This window comes from Brassica napus, chromosome A7 (genome assembly GCF_020379485.1).
Source record: "Brassica napus cultivar Da-Ae chromosome A7, Da-Ae, whole genome shotgun sequence".
NCBI classification, from domain to species: Eukaryota; Viridiplantae; Streptophyta; class Magnoliopsida; order Brassicales; family Brassicaceae; genus Brassica; species Brassica napus.
In genome coordinates, this window is record NC_063440.1 from 8,215,125 (window position 1) to 8,238,042 (window position 22,918).

Consider the following 22,918-nt stretch of genomic DNA (forward strand, 5'->3'; position numbering starts at 1 on the left):
TTGCTTAAGTTGATGTAATGTGTCTCATACTTAAGACTCATTTATATTCGTATTAAGACTCATTTATATTCGTATTTAGTTGCATTAAGACTCAGTTATATTCGTATAGCCATTTAACTGTTTTAAAGAAACGGATCAATCATGTAGTAATTGTTTTAAATAAACGGATCACTTTGTTTTCAACCATGCATAACGTAGCATAGTTAACATGAATCGCAATCTAACAAGAAAAACATGAAAAATATGATAAATAAAGACTTTTGAATTGCATAATAATTACCGATCATAGTCTATATAAAACATATTTGAGTCTTAATATCAGAATTTTACAAGAATTTCTTGGACCAACCACTTCGAGATTACAAGAATTTTACAAGAATTAAAAAAAAATTAATGGCAAGTCTTTTTAATGGTTGTACACAATTTTATTATTTTCCAAAGCAGGATATTTAGATATGTCATCATCGAGTTCATCCGATGAAGTCGATGAAAGATTGGACGAAATTTGCGACGAATACTTGGAAGAAACATACAACGACATAGTGGAGGCCCAAAGCAGACCGCAAAGGAGATGTGCTTATGTAGAACGAAACCGCGAAACAGGACAAGACCGCTTATGGAATGACTATTTCAGCGAAGATGCGACATTCTCGTCTCAATTATTCAGACGCCATTTCCGCATGAATAAGGAATTATTCTTGCGTCTTGTTCATGGCCTATCAGAGCGCTTTCCATTCTTTCAGCAAAGAAGAGATGCGACTGGGAGGTGGGGTCTTACTGCACTACAAAAATGTACTGCAGCTATTCGTCTGCTTGCTTATGGTACTGCGGCTGACACCGTTGACGAATATCTCCGACTTGGTGAGACCACTGCACTTTCATGTTTACATAATTTCACTAACGGAATAATACAATTATTCGGAAATGCGTATCTACGACGACCTACACCGGAGGATCTTCAACGACTACTCGATATTGGAGAGGCACGAGGGTTTCCTAGGATGGTCGGGAGCATTGACTGTATGCATTGGGAGTGGAAAAATTGCCCAACCGCTTGGAAAGGTCAGTACACACGTGGATCCGGAAAACTGACAATTGTCTTAGAGGCTGTAGCTTCGCAAGATCTTTGGATATGGCATGCTTTTTTTGGTCCTCCAGGTACCTTAAATGATATCAATGTCCTCGATCGGTCTCTTGTTTTTGATGACATTTTACAAGGTCGAGCTCCCAGGGTAAAGTATGTGGTCAACGGACACATGTATAAGTTGGCGTACTATCTGACAGACGGTATATATCCAAAATGGTCAACATTTATCCAATCTATCACCCTCCCTCAAAGTCCTCAACAACAGTTATTTGCTAAAGTCCAAGAAGCAACCTGAAAAGATGTGGAGCGGGCTTTTGGAGTATTGCAAGCTCGATTTGCGATTGTGAGAAACCCGGTAAAAACATTGGAAAAGGAAAAGATAGGGAAGATTATGAGAGCATGTATCATACTCTACAATATGATAGTCGAAGATGAACGGGATGGATACTCTCGTATTGATATATCTGAATTTGACGAAGGAGACGTCCCCAGATGTTCAGAGGTGGAAACGGAGAGGCCAACAAATCTGAATAATATATTTCCCACTCGGAATGATCTTCGTGATAAGCAAATGCATGAACAATTGAAAAATGATTTAATTCAAAATATTTGGAATAAATTTGGTGATGAAGATTAGAAATTATTCTATCTTTATGTAAAATTATTGTTTTTTATCTTTAATTGTTGTATTTTTATGTTTAATTAATGTATTTTATCTTTAATTATTGTATTTTATGTTTATTTATTGTATTTTATGCTAAGTTATTGTATTTAATCATCTAATATATAAAATTTATATTTCACTAAACAAAAAAAAAAAAAATTCCCTAAGGATTCCAGCTTCGGGATCACCATTGTACACACATTTTTCACAAGAATCCTTAACTATTCAAAAAAAAATAAAAAAAATAATGCTATTTCTAATCCTAAGGACTCCACAATGGGTATCACCATTGTGGATGCTCTTACCCCTTTAATATTAACCCTAAATCATAATCACTAAACCAAATATAAAATAAAAGTTATATTTTTAATTAATGCTATTTTGAGAATTTGTTTCCTTATGTACTAGTAATATTTTATCATAATTCATAAAACATGATTTATTGCTATTTGCTATTTGCCATAAAACATCAGATGGAAGATAGGAATGGATGGCATTTCACTAATAATGGAAAATATTCGGTCAAATCAGGGTATCAAGTGGAACGGGTCTATCCTGACAAGGAAAAACCACCAGAATTTTATGGGCCCACAGTGGATACGTTAAAAGCTTTCTGTTGGGAAGTGCGGTGCCCGCCGAAGTTAAAGCATTTTTTATGGCAACTCCTTTCAGGTTGTATAGCGGTAATGAAGAATCTTCGGGGGAGAGGACTACAAGGGGATATTTGTTGTTCTAGATGCGGAGACCCGGAGGAATCAATAAATCATGTATTTTTTGAATGCCCTCCAGCACGTCAAGTGTGGGCATTATCTAAAATACCATCAAATCCAAGTTCTTTTCCTACTTGTTCGTTTTTTGGTAACATGGATTATCTTTTTTGGAGAGTTACTCCAAAAATGGATGACCACCAATTCGCATGGATATTATGGTATATATGGAAAGGTCGGAACAATAAAGTTTTTAGTAATCTGGATATTGATCCAAGGGAAACACTTAGATTAGCAGAAGTAGAATCGACACTTTGGGCTGAAGCACAGGTAATCACTGATCAAAGAAGGGAGAGGCAAGTGCAGACCAGACCTATATTAGAAACTACAGGACGATGGTGTTTTATAGATGGTTCGTGGAAAGAGAAGAAACTATTTTCGGGACAAGGATGGTATAGTACCTTACCGGGTTTTGATGGTTTATTGGGAGCAAGGAATGTAAGGGCGTGTCTATCACCTCTTCACTCGGAGGTGGAGGCGTTGATTTGGGCAATGGAATGCATGAAGAACTTACGACAGTTTCAGGTTACGTTTGCAACGGATTGTTCTCAATTGGTGAAGATGGTTTCGAAACTAGAAGAATGGCCAGCATTTGAAAGGTACCTGGAAGATATCAAGCTTTTACGAAGAAGCTTCATCAACTCAGACGTCATCCATGTACCCCGAACGGAGAACCTAAGGGCGGATAGCTTGGCACGTAGTGCTAGGAAACAACCGTCTTTCGTCGTTCATATGGATGCAGAGTTGCCGATTTGGTTTACAGAGTCAATATGAATCTGTGAATGTCTTGCTGTCAAAAAAAAGAAAAGAAAGTATTTTCAATTAGCCGTTCAAACAAAAAGGTTTTCTCATTTATAATTTGCGTGCTCGTATTTCCAAGATGGATAATATTATTTTCAAGTCTTCTATATAAAAATGTCGTCCAAAGTTATATAGAATTTACTATTTTCTTAAAGGCCAGAAAACTAATCATGCGTTTGATTTGCACTCAAAAAACTTAGATCATCTGTTAAAGACAAAAAAAATAGGCATAACGCTAGGCCGGTGATTTAAAGTGAATTGTATCCTAAACACTAGCTTGATTTAGACTGTACCAATCGTAATATATTATAATAATGGTATATGTTGTAATTTTACTATGTTACCTAATGTTCTTTCTACAAAAAGTTTGTTCTTCTGATAGCATTATTGTCTATGTTGTTCTTTATACGTTTAATTATTCTCTATCTCTTAATTTTTCCAATAAAGTAAAGAAGACAATTAGCTCAGTTGATGACGAGTTAGCTAGATACGAAGTTTATCAATTTAAACCTTCCCACACCTATAATCTAATCTCTTAAAACAAGAGATTGAATTGACTCTATTTTTTTCCAATATTTACATTTTCATGCCATCGAAGTACTACATAACCTCCAACTTAAGTAATCGTTGTCTTTTTCTATTTTATTAAATTATTTCCTAAATTAAATTTAGCTAGATTTTTGTGTTCAAGATGTTTCCCAAAATAATTTAGCTAATTTTTTTTAAAAAAAAATCAAGTTTAAAAATGATTTTTAATAATATCATGTAATATTTTTAAAATATCATATAATAAACAGCATGTAAAATATTTAATTATTACGTTTATAAATATTTTAAAATGAGATAAACATTTAAAATATTAAATAATAAATATTTAAATAATATTCATGTATATACAAGTGGAAGTAAATACCCGTAGACGTGCGTGTCAAGCTCTAGTATAACTTTAAAAAAATAGTTGTTTTGTCCAATTTGTATACTGTTACACATGCTTCCGACCAAAGATCCAATTAAGTAAGTAATTGGATTTATACCCAATAAAAAGTAAGCAATAGGAAATTAAACATACGAAGGTCGACTGATACTATACAATATAGTAATGTCAAATTTGCAATTTAGTTAGAAATAGTAGGAAACTGTGTTTCAAAAGATGCTGAAATGGTAAAAATGGTGGTGTCATGTTTTCGTGTCACCATATCTTTAATATTGCACTGGATGGCACATGAAATGGTATACCACGGCAGTGCGACATCACCAATAAAACTAAAAAATCAAAAATTCTAGGTTAGAAATTTGAACTGGTCAAAATAGTTATTTATTGTGAGAGAACGTTATATCTCCATCTTTAAAAAAAATTATTAAACAACCCGAAATCAAAAATTCAAGTATCGTTTACAACCGTGAGTCGAACAATATGATCTAAACTCTAATGTAATTTTCCTAGCTTCGCTCAACCACTACCACACTGGCGCGTTCCGATAGGTAGTTACATTATCCTCAAATTATCAATCATCATTATCAGCTAGTGATGGAAATTATTCGAAAGTGGCGTCATCTCGTTTCTTCAGTTTCCAATACATCTCTTGGCGATCTCGTCACACTTATAATCTTCACCGACGTTTTAGCGCATAGTTGGTTATACAAAGCCTGAGATTTTCATACCTGAATGCACCCGCGACCACGCCGGAGCGAGTTATCCCAGCGACGAAAAATACCGGATTGAGCTGGGGATGCCGTGTCTGATGGGAAGGGTACCTGCAATAAGAAAACAAGAGACATCGTAAGTGTGGTTAACTCAATCAACTTCCACTTAACATTCTTGATGAGAATCGTTCATTTGATGGATTATTAAAGGGAAAGTGAAATAAAATATTTTATTTGAGAAATAGTGAAATAAAATATTTAAAACCACATAATGTATGTGTTGAATTTATTCTTCAACCCAGTAACATAGCTATGCAAAAGAGAGGTGGTGAGAAAAGGTTCAGAAAATGAAATGTGAGGATAATGTTTACCATTAACAGAAATAAAAGTATATACTAAATAATTAAAAAAATATATCTCTCTATAATCTTTACGCTCCAAGACGATTGGTCGATATTTAGAGTAGTTTTAAGGTTTTTATGTTGTGTCTTGCGTTGGTGTTTTGTGATCCGTGGATAAGCTCTCCTTGTTGGAAGAGAAAGGTTTCTGTATCAAGATGGTGATGTTCTGTGCGCCGGTTATGTTGCTCTGCTGTGTGTGCTCGATTGATGGTGGTTATGATCTCGCTCCGGCGATTGATCTTTCCCGTAAAGATAACACAAGAGTATAATACGGTTGCAGCGAAGAGTGTATGTGGAGGTCATGGGCTCAGGTTTGTCATGGTGAGGCATGCTCCTGGAGTGGCCGGTGAGACGCGTCTGTGTTCCGACGTAGGTTCTTCCGGTGGTGGCGACGTTGCGGATTCGGATCTCGAGGTAGGGCGAATCGCTAGTCGGTGCCGCTTGGGTTGGTTGGGTAACGGGTTTGGGCCTAAGCGGTTTGTTTTATTTCTGGGCTTTGTGTTTGGACCTTTGGATCTTTGTATGGTTTTTATGGGCTTAGGCCTTTGTTCTAATAAAATTTAGTTGGGAAAAAAAAATCTTTACGCTCCAAGACAGTATGATATAATATGTCTTCGGAGAGTCCGTAAATGTTTGTCCACGCTTCATCTCAGATTATCTTAGTATATTTGATATATTTTGAAGAAACTTCAGAAATATAAATTATATAAGGGATTCAATTCTCTCAATTAATTCATTAGTTTGATAGGCTAATTTATACAAAATGTATTACTTATATAAATGCTATTTTCCTGATAATTTCAAGAAAAATATTTTAGACGATTTCATAGCCTTGAGATTTTCTAACACCGTTCAAAAAATTTATACAAGGTACACGATTTTTTAAATTATTTTTGTGATGGTTATACCCGAACCCAGTAGCTCATTAGCTTCATGTACATCAGGGTTTTTGAGTACTTGGTTTTATTCGTTGAAACCTGTAAGAATATAATAACTAAAACTTGGAGGTAAATCTAGTAATAAAGTTTGATGTGGGTTATACTTAATATTTCAAATAAATACAAACAAAAGAATACTATTTGGGAACTGATTAATATGTCAAAATCGTAGTAAACATATTTCAAGTTCTCCACATTGTTAAGCACAAACTCGTTGTCATTCAAACTGAACGTCACCTACTGCTTGACATTCGATTCTACGTTCGCTATGTATAACAAACATGTCCTGATTAAATAGTATATATATATGTAGATTTATATAGTAACAATGAACATACCTATCATATTCAATAGAAAAACTCAGGAATGCAAGATCGTTTTCTTTTTGTCATTCAGAAGAAACTGGAGTGGTGTACAACAAATTACCATGCGAATACCATCTGAAATAAATATTATCATTAAAAAAACACAATTAATATAACTGTTAGAATAAGATAACTTATTATTACTTACCAACAGAAGTTTTGAAGTCAAGTCACCTATGTATAATATCAGCGAATTTTGAAGAATAGAAATACAACGAAGATGATACAAAAGCAATGTGCTTAACGATGGTTGATATGGTAAATTTGAGATTAAAGATGTTATTGGCTGTCCTGGTTCTACAAATGTTTGTTTTTATCTTGAAAACCTTGATAGAATACCAATTGTTTTCCCTAAAACCATTGACAAAGTAAATCACACATTCATGAGGAATTGTTGCTTGAATATCTATCCCCTGAAATGGACATGGTACAACAATAAAAAAACATACATTTGTACATGTTACCAAATTATTCAAAAGAGATAGCGATGTATATCAGAGAACTAAAAATTTAATGAAACACCTAACCTTCGAATCAACCAAAATCAATTTAAAGGTGTACAATCTAGGAGATGGTAATTTGATTTACCATCGTCGTAGAAGCGTAACTTGAATACGCTGAGTGTTTTCTTAATATGGGTTCAGAGTGGACAAATATGTATAACTTGTCATGTTGATTAAGAGAAGAGATCAACACTCACAAGTAGAAATCAATTCAAAAATATCTAATTCTGTTTGAGAATATCTTCACATTCATGTGAATAACTTCACATATCTTCGCTTTGAAAATTTGTATTTTGAAAATACCAAAGTATATATTTTAGTGATGAGAAAAATGAATGTTAGAATATATTGGAAATGATGTTATAAAGTAATATCGATAACATCATATTAAGTTTTACACAAAGTTGATGTTGTGTAACTTTTCAGAGTGTAGATATGAATTAACGAATCTTTTTTGCTGTTTTATAGTAGAATTGGATTGATAAATAACTCAATACAACTCTTAATAATGATGAAAAGATGTCATCCAACTATTTATTTTATTAATTGTTATGCATTTAAATTAAAAAGGAAAATCATTAAATAGTAAATAACAATATATCAAAAGAAAAGATACGATTAATGGTTAGTATCAAATACGAATGCCATGTAAGTGTCTTTAAAGATATGATAAACAAAACCATTAACAGTCATAAAATCAACGTATGAGCATGGACCTCTTATGATATGAAATATCTCATGTAAGTAGTAAAGTTCACAGAAACCATATGGACATTTAGCAATGACAAATCCACGTGTAAAAGTCATACCTCGAGGTCACCAATCTTGTATCTTCTTATCCAAGAAAAAACTAGTAGAAAATTCCGCATAAAAATAATGCTGAGCATATGGATAAATAGTATTACACTTCATCCATGACATGAATTGGAGCTTGGAAAGAGTCAATTGTGTTACGACAGAACTACCAAACTCGATCAATATTTCAGGCAGATGAAATGGCAACACCATCTTCTTGGTTGTGTCTGGCCCTATAATTAAAGTATAATAATCGTTAAAGACAAAACATATTGTACTCAACTTAAAGTAAATATGTACAATCGTATAGAGTGATTAGTAATGGGAAATTAAACTTATGTGTTAAGACAAAACACCTAGTTCTTAAAGATCCTTCATGTTTCGTGTTTTCCAAGATAATGGCTCTAGTCTATTGAAATATATGAATGTTTATATTATATATGTAGAGCCGGCAAAATCTATCTATTAGGATATCCAGTTTTTAGTGATTATGTCTACTCTACGAAATATATTAATTTTAACAATTACAGAAAATATACTTTTAATGCATTCATCAGTATTAGATAAGAGACATTTAACGCTAGATAATAAGAGAAATTAGAAAAATATGGGATAAATTGGAAACATGGACTACATGTAGGCGTTTCATTAATATTTCATCATTATGTTACTGTTTTTGTAATAAACTTCATCATGGGGATTATGTATATTCTTTAGCTAGTTAATATATTCATAAGTTAAACAAAAATAAAGGAATCTTGTATGAGAATCATAATAACAAATTAAAAGAAATACATGTACACTGAACTAAAAATCTCTGTTTTAACCATCCTCGTTGCATTGGCTTCAAATGCATCCTACAAAGTAAAAGAAACATGTACTAGTATCGGTATAGTATGATTTAAGTACAATGACATTAATAACATATATTGATGCATGAATAAATTACTTAGGTTTTGCATTAATCGCTTCTACGATATGAAGTATGAACAAAATTTCAAAAACATTATTAATCGGTGTAACAATGAATTCACCAGAACCTTCACACATAACAAAATTTTAGAAACATTATGTTTTTTTTTTGTTTCTTGCTTTAACATATACAAATGTGATGCTTGTGGTAGTAGCGCTAGTAGCATTTGTTGACGTTTAACTATAGTTGTAAGAAAATTCTATGTTTATGTGTCATTTGGAACCTTTAAATTTTGTAAAATTGATTACTTAGAAAGTTTACAGATGGAAACTAAAAAAGATATTATAAAATATAGTTCAACTTAAATAAATACATAAATAATTAATTAAAAAGTAAGATTTAGCTATTATAATTATAATAAATAAGAGTATATATGATAATATTACTAATATCCGCTAAAAATCTATCATGATTTTATATTTTACAATAAGTATAAATCAAAATTTTGTTAATAACTATTCTTTTATCACAAGTATGTATATAACCAATTTTTTTATAGTTTAATAAAATTATATATTTTATTATTAATTATATTAAATTTGAGACTTTAATGTTTATTAAATTAATGCAGTTCTTGATGTTTTATAACTAAATAACATATACATTTATATTTATCAAACATTATTATATATATTAGTCAACTAATCATATGTATTATAAAAATGCATTCATCGTTCCAATCTTCTAAACTATTGATGATATTTGGAACCATAATTATCTATTTATGCAAGCCCTTTTACAAAAAAAAAATTATCTATTTATGCAAATTAGCATATCCATATTTTTATCTGCTATGTTTAAATCAGCCACACTTTTCTACCTTTATTTGGCAATATTTTAGATATATCGCCAATGTCACAAAGTACATTCGTAACCCAAATTCTAGACCTGCAATCCAGAACTAGGGTCACAGCCCTTCAATGGGTGTAAAGTACTTAATATATCTTTAAATTGATATATGATTTTGCAAATTATTATCTTTTTTCTCATGGAAATATGTTTGAGGCTATTCCTTTAGCTATTATTTAGGCTAGCACAGCAATAATTTACCCAGGGCTAGAGAAGCTCACTGGCAAGTACCACCCCTCCTGAACTTTCAACTTAAGATATGAACAACATTATCATAGTTAAAGTATCATCTCATACAATCGTGCAAACTTTATCTTTAATCGATAACAAACATATAAATCACCAAAAAGGAAGCATATATAAAAAAAATCGAAAAATTATATAGTTACTCAAAAGAATATATGATTGCTTATTTGATCAAAGTACTTGCCAAGTTGCATCTCACGCGGAAACGTTGGATTCGAAAAGAAACTAGAAACACAAATCGTTTTTTTTTTTTAAACGTTGGATTCGAAATCTTATTTGATTTAGTTACTTAGTAAGACTATAAATCGTTGTTAGCTTTTTTATAACTTTTTGTTCTTGTTAAGTTGGTGTGTTCTCTAATAAATTTTATCTTCCCCTCCCAAACAATATTTTTTGTATTTTTACATCCCTTAGAACATCTCTAATTCATAGCTATTTTTTATTCGAGATGCTACTCCCTCAGTTTCATATTAGTTGTTGTATTAGAGTTAAAATTTTATTTCATTTTAAATATTGTTTTATGTTTCAATGCAAAATTTATTAGTAATATTTTATAATTTATTTTTCTATTGGTTGAAATATGGTTAGGTGTATGAGTAATGATGTTTTTATTTTAGAAATATATAAAATTAAATATATTTTTTAATCTGTGTGCATAAACCTAAAACGAAAACTAAAATGAAACGGAGGGAGTATAATAGAAAAAAGATTCAGTCAAGATCATCTCTATTTCTTCCTCTAAAATAGAGCTTGCTATTTTTACATATATTAAGAGGAAGAAATATTATTCTTCTATAATTAGAGGCACTTTTTATTTACAAAATGGTCCTTCAACTTTTTACTTTAATAATTATTACCAAAAATAAATACTTTTATAGTGACTTACACTTTTTATATGAATAAAAGCATACTTTTTATTTACATTATAGTTTTTAAGAAATATTTAGTTTAAGTAATATCATAGTTTTTTGAAATGTAAAAATAAAATGGGTTAATTTTCAATTTTCACAAGTAAGAAGGTATTATTTTTAAATTAAATATATATATATATATCAAAAATATTTTTTTAGAGGAATATATTTAAAACAAATCCATCTCTATTACAGAATTTCCATATTTTAGAGGAATAAATCGAAGAATATATTGGAGATCGATGTACTTACAGCCTTACCACTTACTACTACTACTGCACATTTCGGATATCAAAATGGCTAAATGTGTAGTAAGGGATGAGATCCATGCATATTAAGATTACGAATATTCAAAACTCAAGTCGAAATTCACCTAAAATCTTGGGTGAAAGGTGAGAGAACAATGGAATAAGAGTAGCAAGTCACAACTTTTGTGACATGTTCTCCTCAACTAGACCAACATATATCTTACATTTGTGAAGTGATAATACAGATGTATGTGACAAGAGATCACCCAAAACAAAAGAACCTAACTGAATTAGAAAGTACAAAGATGATTATCGTAAATATTTGAATGATTCCTTTCTTAAAATATTTCAAATATCCAAACTAAACCGAATAAAAAATCAAATAAATAAGGTGGGGTATTATGGTTAAAAAATTACACGCATTAGATGATTGTAAAAAAAAAATAAACTTTTTTCCTAATAACATACAAAAAGGAAACATCTCTAATCGTAAACGCACTTTGAAAAGTCAAATGCTTAGCTGCTAAACATGTCTTTGCAGTACGAAAGTCACCAATAATACCAAAAACTCTTACGAAACACGGAGTTCAAATGATCTACAACGACAAATATATAATAATAATTATTCAATTAAATAATTAATAATGTCGGATTAAAAAGTGATCAGTGTCTAAACATTCAATTTAATATGTGTTGATGTACAATCGGTGAAATATATTGCTGACGTCTTATAGGCACGCCTTGTGCCTGTAGTGTCTGAGCCGTCGAGATACTTTCAGATCTGCAACTCTTTGATGTTTCATTTAAAATAGTAGATTTGCATTGCAAACAAGATCTGAATAAAATACATGCAAACACACAAATTTGCTGAGCTTTATTAGGACTCTACACCTTTACAACGCGGTCCACACATATAATAATTCAAAAATGTTTCTAATCATGGATTTGAACAATTGAAAAAAGAAACCTCACGTATGCATGATGCATCAACAAATGACTGGTGATGGCAGTATGACATTTCAGATATACTTGATCGTGTCTGGCTTTAACGTAGGTTTTAGTTTGTTTCCTAAAAGTTCTCCTAGCTACTCTTGAAAGTTTCATGATAGTTTCCTCAAACTTTAAAGCAATATGAAAGATTAAGAACCATCCCAACAGCTAATAATGATGAAATGGGATCATGGCATGTAACATATTGTGGTTTGTGTTAGTATTGTTTTGCGTCATCATCAAACTGATGCAATCGACATTTCTTTTTGCTGGAAAAAATAATATATGACGATTTTGAAGCTCTAACTTATTTTAGCATTGAAATGATTTATTATATTTGACTAACTCGTGGATCGGTCAGTCGGTCACGGTTGGCATGATAAAATCCTAAATCTGACCCTAGTTCGAGAATATTATTTTAAGGTTTGTAGTGCTAGTTAGCTAAAATGTTTCTTACCGCATCAAAACCAAAATAGTCGAGTGTCGTATTTAAGTTCCTGATTCACTATTAATACACCAAGACTATATATAGTTCGGCCATGGACTTAACAACAAACAAATTCAACAGTCCCATTAAAACATACAATATATATATATATATATATATATATATATATATGCACATAGGCTATTTCGTTATTACTGAAAAATAATAACTGTATTTTAGAAACAGATCAAACCAATAGATAGTGACCAACAGTTCTACCCAACCAAAATGATTTTTACTACTTTTTGGTAGATATGTTTCGACTATGTTGAAGATGGAAATATCGGACACTGGTTTTTGAGATGATATGATAATATTTTAAAGAAAATAAGAAGAGATAGTGCTTGCTATCTTTACAAATATCTGTTAGACAGAAAATTATAAGACCACCTGTCTCATAGTGACGCACACCATAAACTCGTTCATAGTGATTTAATTTATTTATATAGTCTATTGCCATAATTCCTTATGTGGAATCCAGCGAATCTTATACGACAACAGCAAAGATTAGTGTAAGATCGCATGTATAAATCTCCTCGACACTTGGAGAAACCTTAGTGGTTCTTATGTGTATCAACTTTAAAAATGAAGCACCATTAAAGTTTTACGATTGTACTTTTAATTAAAGAAAAAAAAAATAAGGGTTTTCTTCAAAATAAACCCTCAATGTGGTTTTTTCTTGCAAATTAATCCGCCAACTCAAAAACTCACGAATCAACCCTCCAAATACCAGTCAAACTCCAATATAATCTTCAGTTGTATATATGTGTATTTGACTGTGTATAATTTTAACATTTTTCAATACTACATCGTTTTGACACTAAATTTTTAATGAAAATTTTTTGTTGAACACAAGATTTGAACCTTGACCCTTAAACACTATGTACATGCTACATAACCACCTTCATTACGCATTTACGCAAGCTTCCATATCCATGAGAAGAAGAAACAAGGTCATTTCAGAATGAATTTTTAGAAATCTCTATAATTGTGTTCGTTAAGTAAACAAATATATTTGTTGGCTGAGATGGTTATATAGCATGCACATAGTGTTTAAGGTTCAATGTTCAACCCCGAGTTCAACAAACTTTTTTCATTAAAAAATTAGCGCCAAAACAACGTAGTATTGAAAAATGTTAAAATTATACACAGTTAAATACATATATATACGGCCGAGGGTTATATTGCGATTTGACTGGCACTTGGAGGGTTAACCCGTTAGTTTTTGAGTTTGCGGATTAATTTACAAAACAAAATCACATTGAGAATTTTTTTGTAGAAAACCTAAAAGATAATGAGCTTAAATATTAAAAACAACTATAATTAATGTGTGTATCAACTCGTAGATCATATATATACGTGCAACAGGACCGAAGTTCCAAATATTTCTATTGGATAGATGCTCGGGTACACCATGTTACGTGTTACCCAATGCCTTAAGGGACATTTTAGTATTTTTCAGATGATGTCTTTGCGGGATGAAGATTTGGATAGACAAAAGGATATATATATATGGGGGACTTCTGAAAAGGACATGTTTAAAGAGGTAAAGAGAGCTCCCAAGTTCTACTTCTTCTTTTCTTTACCTTTTCTTTGTAATACTAATATTCTTCTTTTTTCCGTCTATATCTACAATTCCAATTCTTTTCTTCTTTGGATAACTTTTGCTGAATAGATTAATTATATAAGAGCTCCTACAACTATTTTTGTAATTTAAGATTGATAAAGTATATATAATGTAAAAGGTATATATATACACATATATATTGTACATTTCCTTGCCTTTTGATAGTGATAACCTTATAGTTTTGATTCTAGAAAGAACATTAACTCTACAAATGTAAAAAGATCTTTGTCTTGTCACTAGTCTCTGTATTTATAGAAAACAAACAAAAAGTGGTGGAGCCAACTCGCCAAGGAGTTAATTAGAGTGAGTCAGTGCGTGCATATATAAATACTGGAAGGGATAGAGAGAAAACAGAACACAACATAACGCAAAGGCAGATCAGAAGAACACTTAGGTTTCATAAAACAGAGAGAAGGAGATTTAAGATATACTTCTCTTTTCTAGCTTTCACTTATAGAAAAAAAAAAGAAGAAAGGATGAGTTTGTGGGGAGTGATGGGAGCAGGATGGGGAATGGTAGAAGAAGGTTGGAGAAAAGGGCCTTGGACTGCGGAAGAAGACCGTCTTTTGATCGATTATGTGCGTCTTCACGGTGAAGGCCGATGGAACTCTGTGGCGAAGCTCGCAGGATTGAAGAGAAATGGCAAAAGCTGTAGGTTAAGATGGGTTAATTACTTAAGACCAGACCTCAAGAGAGGACAAATCACTCCTCATGAAGAAACCATTATCCTTGAGTTGCATGCTAAGTGGGGCAACAGGTAACTAATTTAAGTTTTATTTGTTTATTTGCGGTTTGCTTTATATTTGCATTTAAATGTTATAATTATTTGTGTAGCCTTACTCAAATAAGTAGCTTTTGCCTTTTAATTTTTTTTATGGTTTACTGTCTAATGATTTTTACAACCTTAGGTGGTCAACAATTGCTCGTAGTTTACCTGGAAGAACAGATAACGAGATCAAAAACTACTGGAGAACCCATTTCAAGAAGAAGACAAAATCTCCAGTTAACAATGTTGAGAAGACGAAAAACAGAATCTTGAAGAGGCAACAATTTCAGCAGCTAAGACAGATGGAGATGCAGCAAGAACAACAGTTGCTTCAGTTCAACCAAATCGACATGAAAAAGATCATGTCTTTACTAGATGATGACGAAAATAACAACAGTGGTGATAATAACTTCAGTAGCAGTAGTAGCGGCAGTAGTGGCGAAGGCGGTGCCTTCTATGTTCCTCATGAGATCACACACTCAACAACTGGTTCTGGTTATGACCCAAATGGCAATGGGGTTTTCCCGGTGCCAATACCTGAGGCTAATGTCAACGAAGATTTCACCGTTTGGGATGGTTTATGGAATCTTGATTTGGAGGGACAAGAAAGCTTTGGTGGTGGTGCTTGTTTCCCAAGGAAGCACTGTTTCCAAAACGTGTTTATTCCCTTCTGTTAGCTTGAGCCTTTAAGTGTCTTACCTGCCGGAAAATGAAAAAAATAAAACTTGACTGACAAGTTAGGTCGAGTTTGAGTTTGGTTTGGTCTTATATTTTCTGATTTTCGGTTTAACATAAGTTGTTCTGTTAGCCATTGTGTGTGGATCTTATAAGAAGCACATTTACGCAACGCCAAGTTAACGAACGAGTGATGTAGTAGAAAGTCTGGACGAATTGTGTGTCAATTGTAGCACAATAAAATTCAATTGAAACAATCAAATAAAAATATTGTTACTTGTAAATTTTTGTCTCTAAAAATATCTTCTAGATGAGACGAACAGAGTAGAGAAGATCATTCTAGTGTGTAAATGAGTCGTTTATGCAGACTTAAGATTTATTTTGTTTGTGTGATATTACTATATTAGTAACTAGGCACAATCATTTAGTAGTGATTCGGTAAACGTCGATATTGTTTTTGACCAACCAAAGTAGCAAGTAGAAAGGAAGAGACATTGACATGTCACTACTTTTTATCAATAAGTAACTTTGAAAACGTTTACGGTTAATTAGTAGCCTAAATGGGCTTTTATTATACGCGGCCATTATTATCTGAAAGACCACAAATAAAAATTGAATATTTGCGTCCCCGTTTTATACACAGTGAGCCATATTTGATGAGAGATTAGTTCTGGGCCTTGTGGGCCCTAAAATTTTAACAATTACTCCTTTTAAATTAATTATAATTATTATATCCAAACTTTCGTCAATAATTCAAATCAAAGATTCAAAGTCTACGGACATAATTAGTAACTAGATTTTGACCCGCGCAGGCGCGCGGATGTATATTTTGAAAAATATGTTGATATTTGTTTTTCATGTAATTATTAGGATTTGGAAAAATGAATCCGAGGAACATAACCGATACCGATCCAAAGATATAGTACCAAACCCAAACATAAATTGATTAAATATTCTAATTATTCAAAATTTTGTTATTTAGAGAACCGAATCTGATCCGAACCGAAGTATTTGGGTATCCGAATTTATCTAAAAATAGATTTATATACTTATATATATTAATTATTTTTAGATTTAACGTATATAAAACATCAAAAATGATACTTTTAAATTGGTTTAAATACTTGAAAATATATATAGATAGTCAAAATTAAATATCTGAAATAGTTAAAGTATACTCAAATCACCAAAAATACTTAAAATAATTATTGATTTCGTATCCAAAATTTTAAATCAAGCCAATTGATATGTTAAGCTTAAGTATTATGACATATGTTATTCAAATTTATACGTAATATATTATTTTATTTATACATTTTGAGAAATTTAAAATATATAATGATTTAAGACTTTAAAAATAATTTAAATTAGTTATCCAAACCCAAACCAAACCCGCAAAGATCCAAATCGAACTCAAACCAAAATTTAGAAACATTCTAATAAGGCTGAAATCTTTGACCCCGAAAACTCAAAATACAAACCGATCAGAACTAAACCCGTATGGGTATCCAAAAGCCCATCCCTAGTCATTATTATATATCGTATTTTATCATCATATAATTAATCGTATTTTATATGTACCATCATATGAGTAATCATATAATTAATAGTATTTTATACATACCATCATATAAATAATTACATATATTATATTTTTAAAACTTAATATGAAATATGAAAACCATAATTTGAGTTGGTATTTCAAATTGGGCTTTGTATTATATTTTTCTTATATATATTGACAATATTTTTTTATAATGGTTATTGAAAAATAGTTTAGTAAAAATCCATTTTTGAATATATGTATATTTTTGAATCAATTTTTGATATAAATCAAATTTGAATTATTATTTTGATTTGAAATATGTATATAAAGTTTAAATTTTGTTTTATGGTTAGTTTAGAAAAAAAATTTTTAGGGAATTAGATTGACTCATTTTGGTATATTTTAAAAGTGGCCTAGATAACTTTCAATTTTTTAAAAAAACATAAGCCCATTACTTTTTTTTCTTAATACTACTATCCTTGTTTTCAAACAAAAATATTTTTTTTTAAAAGACTGCAATCCATGTTTCCAAACACTCCAAATTTTTAAAAGTCCTATTCAAGTCTCCAAACACTCCAATTTTGTACTTGAGTTTTAATAAGATAGATTGCATATATTAGACCGCAAGCCCATTATGTAAGCACATGTAACTAGGATTTATAAGGACTATATATACGTCAATATATGGTTAATGTCTATAATGCTGTAAAATAACGGTTTTTTCTTTTTTTATTATATGAATCAAACGATCATATAATAAAAGAAACTTAATAGCTTTGTAAAACTTTATTGAAATGGAAAATAAACCATAGAGCTTTATTGAAAGACTAAGAAACTAAAGAAAAGAAGAAGCTTGTGTTGTCTTCAAGAGATATAAAAGATCATTTGATTCATATAATAAAAGAAAGAAAAATTACTTTTTTACGGCAGCCAAAGTTACAGACATTAACCATAAAAAGAAATATATATATAGTCCTTATAAATCTTAGTTAAATGGGATTAAATAATGGGCTTACAGTTTTTACATGGGCCTTGCTAATACTCCCCTGCAAGCTAATACTCCCCCCCCAAACTTGGCATCGGCTGAAGCAAGATGACAAGTTTGAAGATGCAACTAGTAGTGACTTGGAGACATGAAGATGTAGACATCTTCTCATTTGATGTGGAGATAAAAACAGTAGACTTTAGAACCAAAAAAGACCTTGATCTATACTTCGAGATCTATCATACTCCTTCAGAGGTATCTTTGTACTTGGAGAGTTTTTCTATAGTCCCTCAGAAGTATAATTTTAACCATTATATCTTACTAAAATCCTGGTTTTTCTGTACCCATCTCTTAGCAAAGGAGACTCACCGTAACTTCCAACAATATATTCCTATAGCCAACTAACCACTTTAACTTCCTCTTTGCCATTTTACTGAACATGTTGTGTGCATACAACTAACCAGACATCATCAGCCATTTTTATCAAACCCAAGACAGCTAACCAGACAGCATCAAACAAACCATAAACCATTGCGTTCTTCTGAATCTACCAAACAGCCATCCACTTGTTATGTCTAGGATAGAAGGACAGATACATACCACTAATAAACAAATTTTGTGTGATGACGTTCTGGATCTGGTCGTCTTTTTGAAAAGAGGCGACTTTGAGATGTAAAGATTCAACCTTCAGCTCAATTGAGGACAAGTTGTGTGCTTTGATTAAAGCAGCCACGTGACTGAGATTTGTTCAGACCCGTTTTGCTTGGTGTTTCAAAACCCCATAGATTGACTCGTTAGCTTGAGCGGAAGCTGTAGAAGAGGCAAGATACGCCCATGAATCGACCTGGCTCTGATACCATGATAACATTTGAGAAACCTAGAAAGATAATAGCTTTGTAAAGCTTTATTGAAATGTAAAATAGCTCATAGAGCTTTACTGAAATACTAAGAAACTAAAGAAAGGAAGAAGGTTGTGTTGCCTTCAGGAGATATAAAAGATCGTTTAATTCATATAATAAAAGAAAGAAAGACTGCTCTTTTACAACAACCAAAGTTATAGACATTAACCATATATCGACATATATATAGTCCTTATAAACCCTAGTTACATGAGCTTAAATAATGGGCTTGGGTCTTTACATGGGCCTCGCTAATACTCACCCGCAAACTTGGCGTCGGTTGAAGCAAGATGACAAGTTTGAAGATGCAAATAGTAGTGACTTGGAGACATGAAGATGTAGACAGCTTCTCATTTGATGTGGAGATAAAAAAAGTAGACTTTAGAACCAAAAGAGACCTTGATTTATACTTGGGGTTCTATCATACTCTCTCTGAGGTATCTTTGTACTTGGAGAATTTTTGTATAGTCCCTCAGAGGTATAATTTTAACCATTATATCTCACTAAATTCCTGGTTTTTTGTACATATCTCTTAGCAAAGGAGAATCACCGTAACTTCCAACTCTAGATTCCTATAGCCAACTAACCACTTTAACTTCCTCTTTACCATTTTATCGAACATGTTGTGTGCATACAACTAACCAGACAGCATCAGCCATTTTTATTAAACCCAAGACAACTAACCAGACAGCATCAAACGAACCATAAACCATCGCGTTCTTCTGAATCTACCAAACAGCCATTCACTTGTTCTGTCTAGGATAGAAGGACATATACATACCACTGATAAAAAAATTCTGTGTCATGACGTTCTGGATTTGGTCGTCTTTTTGAAAAGAGGCGACTTTGAGATGTAAAGCTTCAATCTTCAGCTCATCCGAGGACAAGTTGTGTGCTCTGATTAAAAGAGACATGTGATTGAGATTTCTTCAGATCCGTTTTGCTTGGTGCTTCAAAAACCCATAGATTGAGTCGTTAGCTTGAGCGGAAGCTGTAGAAGAGGCAAGATACGCCCATGAATCGATCTGGCTCTGATACCATGATAACATTTGAGAAACCTAGAGAGATTATAGCTTTGTAAAGCTTTATTGAAATGGAAAATAGCTCATAGAGCTTTATTGTAAGACTAAGAAACTAAAGAAAGGAAGAAGCTTGTGTTGCCTTCAAGAGATATAAAAGATCGTTTGATTCATATAATAAAAGAAGGAAAGACTGCTCTTTTACAGCAACCAAAGTTATAGATATTAACCATATAGCGACATATATATAGTCCTTATAAACGCTAGTTACATGAGCTTAAATAATGGGATTGGAGTCTTTACATGGGCCTTGCTAATACTTACCCACAAACTTGGTGTCTGTTGAAGCAAGATGACAAGTTTGAAGATGCAAATAGTAGTGACTTGGAGACATGAAGATGTAGACAGCTTCTCATTTGATGTGGAGATAAAAACAGTAGACTTTAGAACCAAAAGAGACCTTGATCTATACTTGGAGATCTATCATACTCTCTCTGAGGTATTTTTGTACTTGGAGAGTTTTTGTATAGTTCCTCAAAGGTATAATTTTAACCATTATATCTTACTAAATTTCTGGTTTTTTTGTACCCATCTCTTAGCAAGGAGAATCACCGTAACTTCCAACTCTAGATTCCTATAGCCAGCTAACCACTTTAACTTCCTCTTTACCATTTTATCGAATATGTTGTGTGCAACCAGACAGCGTCAGCCATTTTTATCAAACCCAAGACAACTAACCAGACAGCATCAAATGAACCATAAACCATCGTTCTTCTGTATCTACCAAACAGCCATTCACTTGTTCTGTCTAAGATAGAAGGACAGATACATATCACTGATAAACAAATTCTGTGTGATGACGTTCTGGATCTGGTCATCTTTTTGAAAAGAGGCGACTTTGAGATGTAAAGCTTCAACCTTCAGCTCATCCGAGGACAAGTTGTGTGCTCAGATTAAAAGAGCCATGTGATTGAGATTTCTTCAGACCCGTTTTGGTTGGTGCTTCAAAAACCCATAGATTGAGTCGTTAGCTTGAGCGGAAGCTGTAGAAGAGGCAAGATACGCCCATGAATCGACATGGCTCTGATACCATGATAACATTTGAAAAACCTAGAGAGATTATAGCGTTGTAAAGCTTTATTGAAATGGAAAATAGTTCATAGAGCTTTATTGAAAGACTAAGAAACTAAAGAAAGGAAGAAGCTTGTGTTGCCTTCAAGAGATATAAAAGATCGTTTGATTCATATAATAAAAGAAGGAAATGCTGCTCTTTTACAGCAGCCAAAGTCACATACATTAACCATATAGAGACATATATATAGTCCTTATAAACCCTTGTTACATGGGCTTAAATAATGGGCTTACGGTCTTTACATGGGCCTCGCTAATTGCATATTAGTATTGCAAACTATTTTTCTTTTGAGTTGTTTATGTGTAAAGTAAAGAAATTTTAAAAAAATTATGTTTGTATTAATCTAATTAAATTAAAAAACCAGATTATATGACCAAGATAATCAGTGTCATGCTGAGTTGTCAGTGTTATAGACCATTTCCAAACTAAAACTTAATTATATTTTTCAAAATAAAATAATTTTATAATAGAGTATATTTTTGACTAAGGCTTCATTAATGCTTCTACACCAGTAGGTCCATGTTTCAATTTCCGGAGAAAGCGATTTATTAAACAATTATGCAGGTTATAGAGGAAAAGCTTACAAGAGATCTTCAACATGGTGCAAGTAAACTCGGTCAGGCGTGATCTTCGTAAAATGGCTCAGGTGATGCAGTTAGGCGTAGATCCTTATAAGACATGTAGTATTGTCAGTTGTCGGATCGTCTAATGTAATATTTCTCATAATTGTAATATCATAATAAATCAGCGTTAAAAAAAATAGAGTATTTTTTTTAACTCTACTCCATTTTGGAGTAAATTGTAGAGCAATAAAAATGTATTATTCTCTTTCTGAAGTAAACCTATATTTATATCATTATAAAATAAAAAATAGAATAAGGTTTGAGCATTATAATTGGAAACTCCATTTTAAAGTAGAAATGAAGTAGGAAATGCTCAGGTTAAACACTAAATTTATTTTATTTTAGTAATGATTATGATGATATAGTTTCAAAATCTGTACGATACTCCATAATTGCATGGAAACATCATTGGTTTTCCGAAGTTTAGATTCAGTTTTGGATCATAGTAAATAATGTGATCACAATGTTTAATGCGATTCCATCAGCTACTTCCTCGCACATCCAAAATTGTTTCCTCATATTAGCCAAACTGTATGTGGACCATATATGTATTCGTATTAAAAGTACATTTCATACTGTACAATATTTTACTTACAACTTAGTGGATAAGGGTGGACACAGATCGGATATCCAAATATTTGAAAGTATTTGTGATTTGATTTGTATGTTACGGATATTAAATTTTTCAATTTGCGTTGCTCCAGATAATACGGATATCCGGATAACCGGATATCCGGAAAATATGTAGATATTTGCGGATAGGAATATTTACGGATATATTTTTTCATTTTACTTAATACAAATAATCTAGAAAAATCGAGATAAATTTGTGATATATAAAATAAAAAATAAAAGAAGCTGTGAAATTATATATTTGTAAATTTTAAAATTAGTTATAAGAAATACAAACTTAAGAAAAAATTATAGATATCATAAAAATTTCTTTTATTTTTTTTAGTTTAATACTTTTATAAGTA

General features: G+C 31.8%; 1 protein-coding gene across 1 annotated transcript; it reads left to right on the forward strand.

Annotated features, from left to right (window-relative positions):
• Positions 1-14,453: 14,453 nt before the first annotated feature.
• On the forward strand, positions 14,454-16,021 carry LOC106454465 (myb-related protein 305-like). Its single transcript, XM_013896583.3, has 2 exons — positions 14,454-15,053; positions 15,205-16,021. Exons 1-2 carry the CDS (start codon positions 14,773-14,775, stop codon positions 15,737-15,739), a joined length of 816 nt encoding a protein of 271 aa, XP_013752037.1. The 5' UTR covers positions 14,454-14,772; the 3' UTR covers positions 15,740-16,021.
• Positions 16,022-22,918: the final 6,897 nt, after the last annotated feature.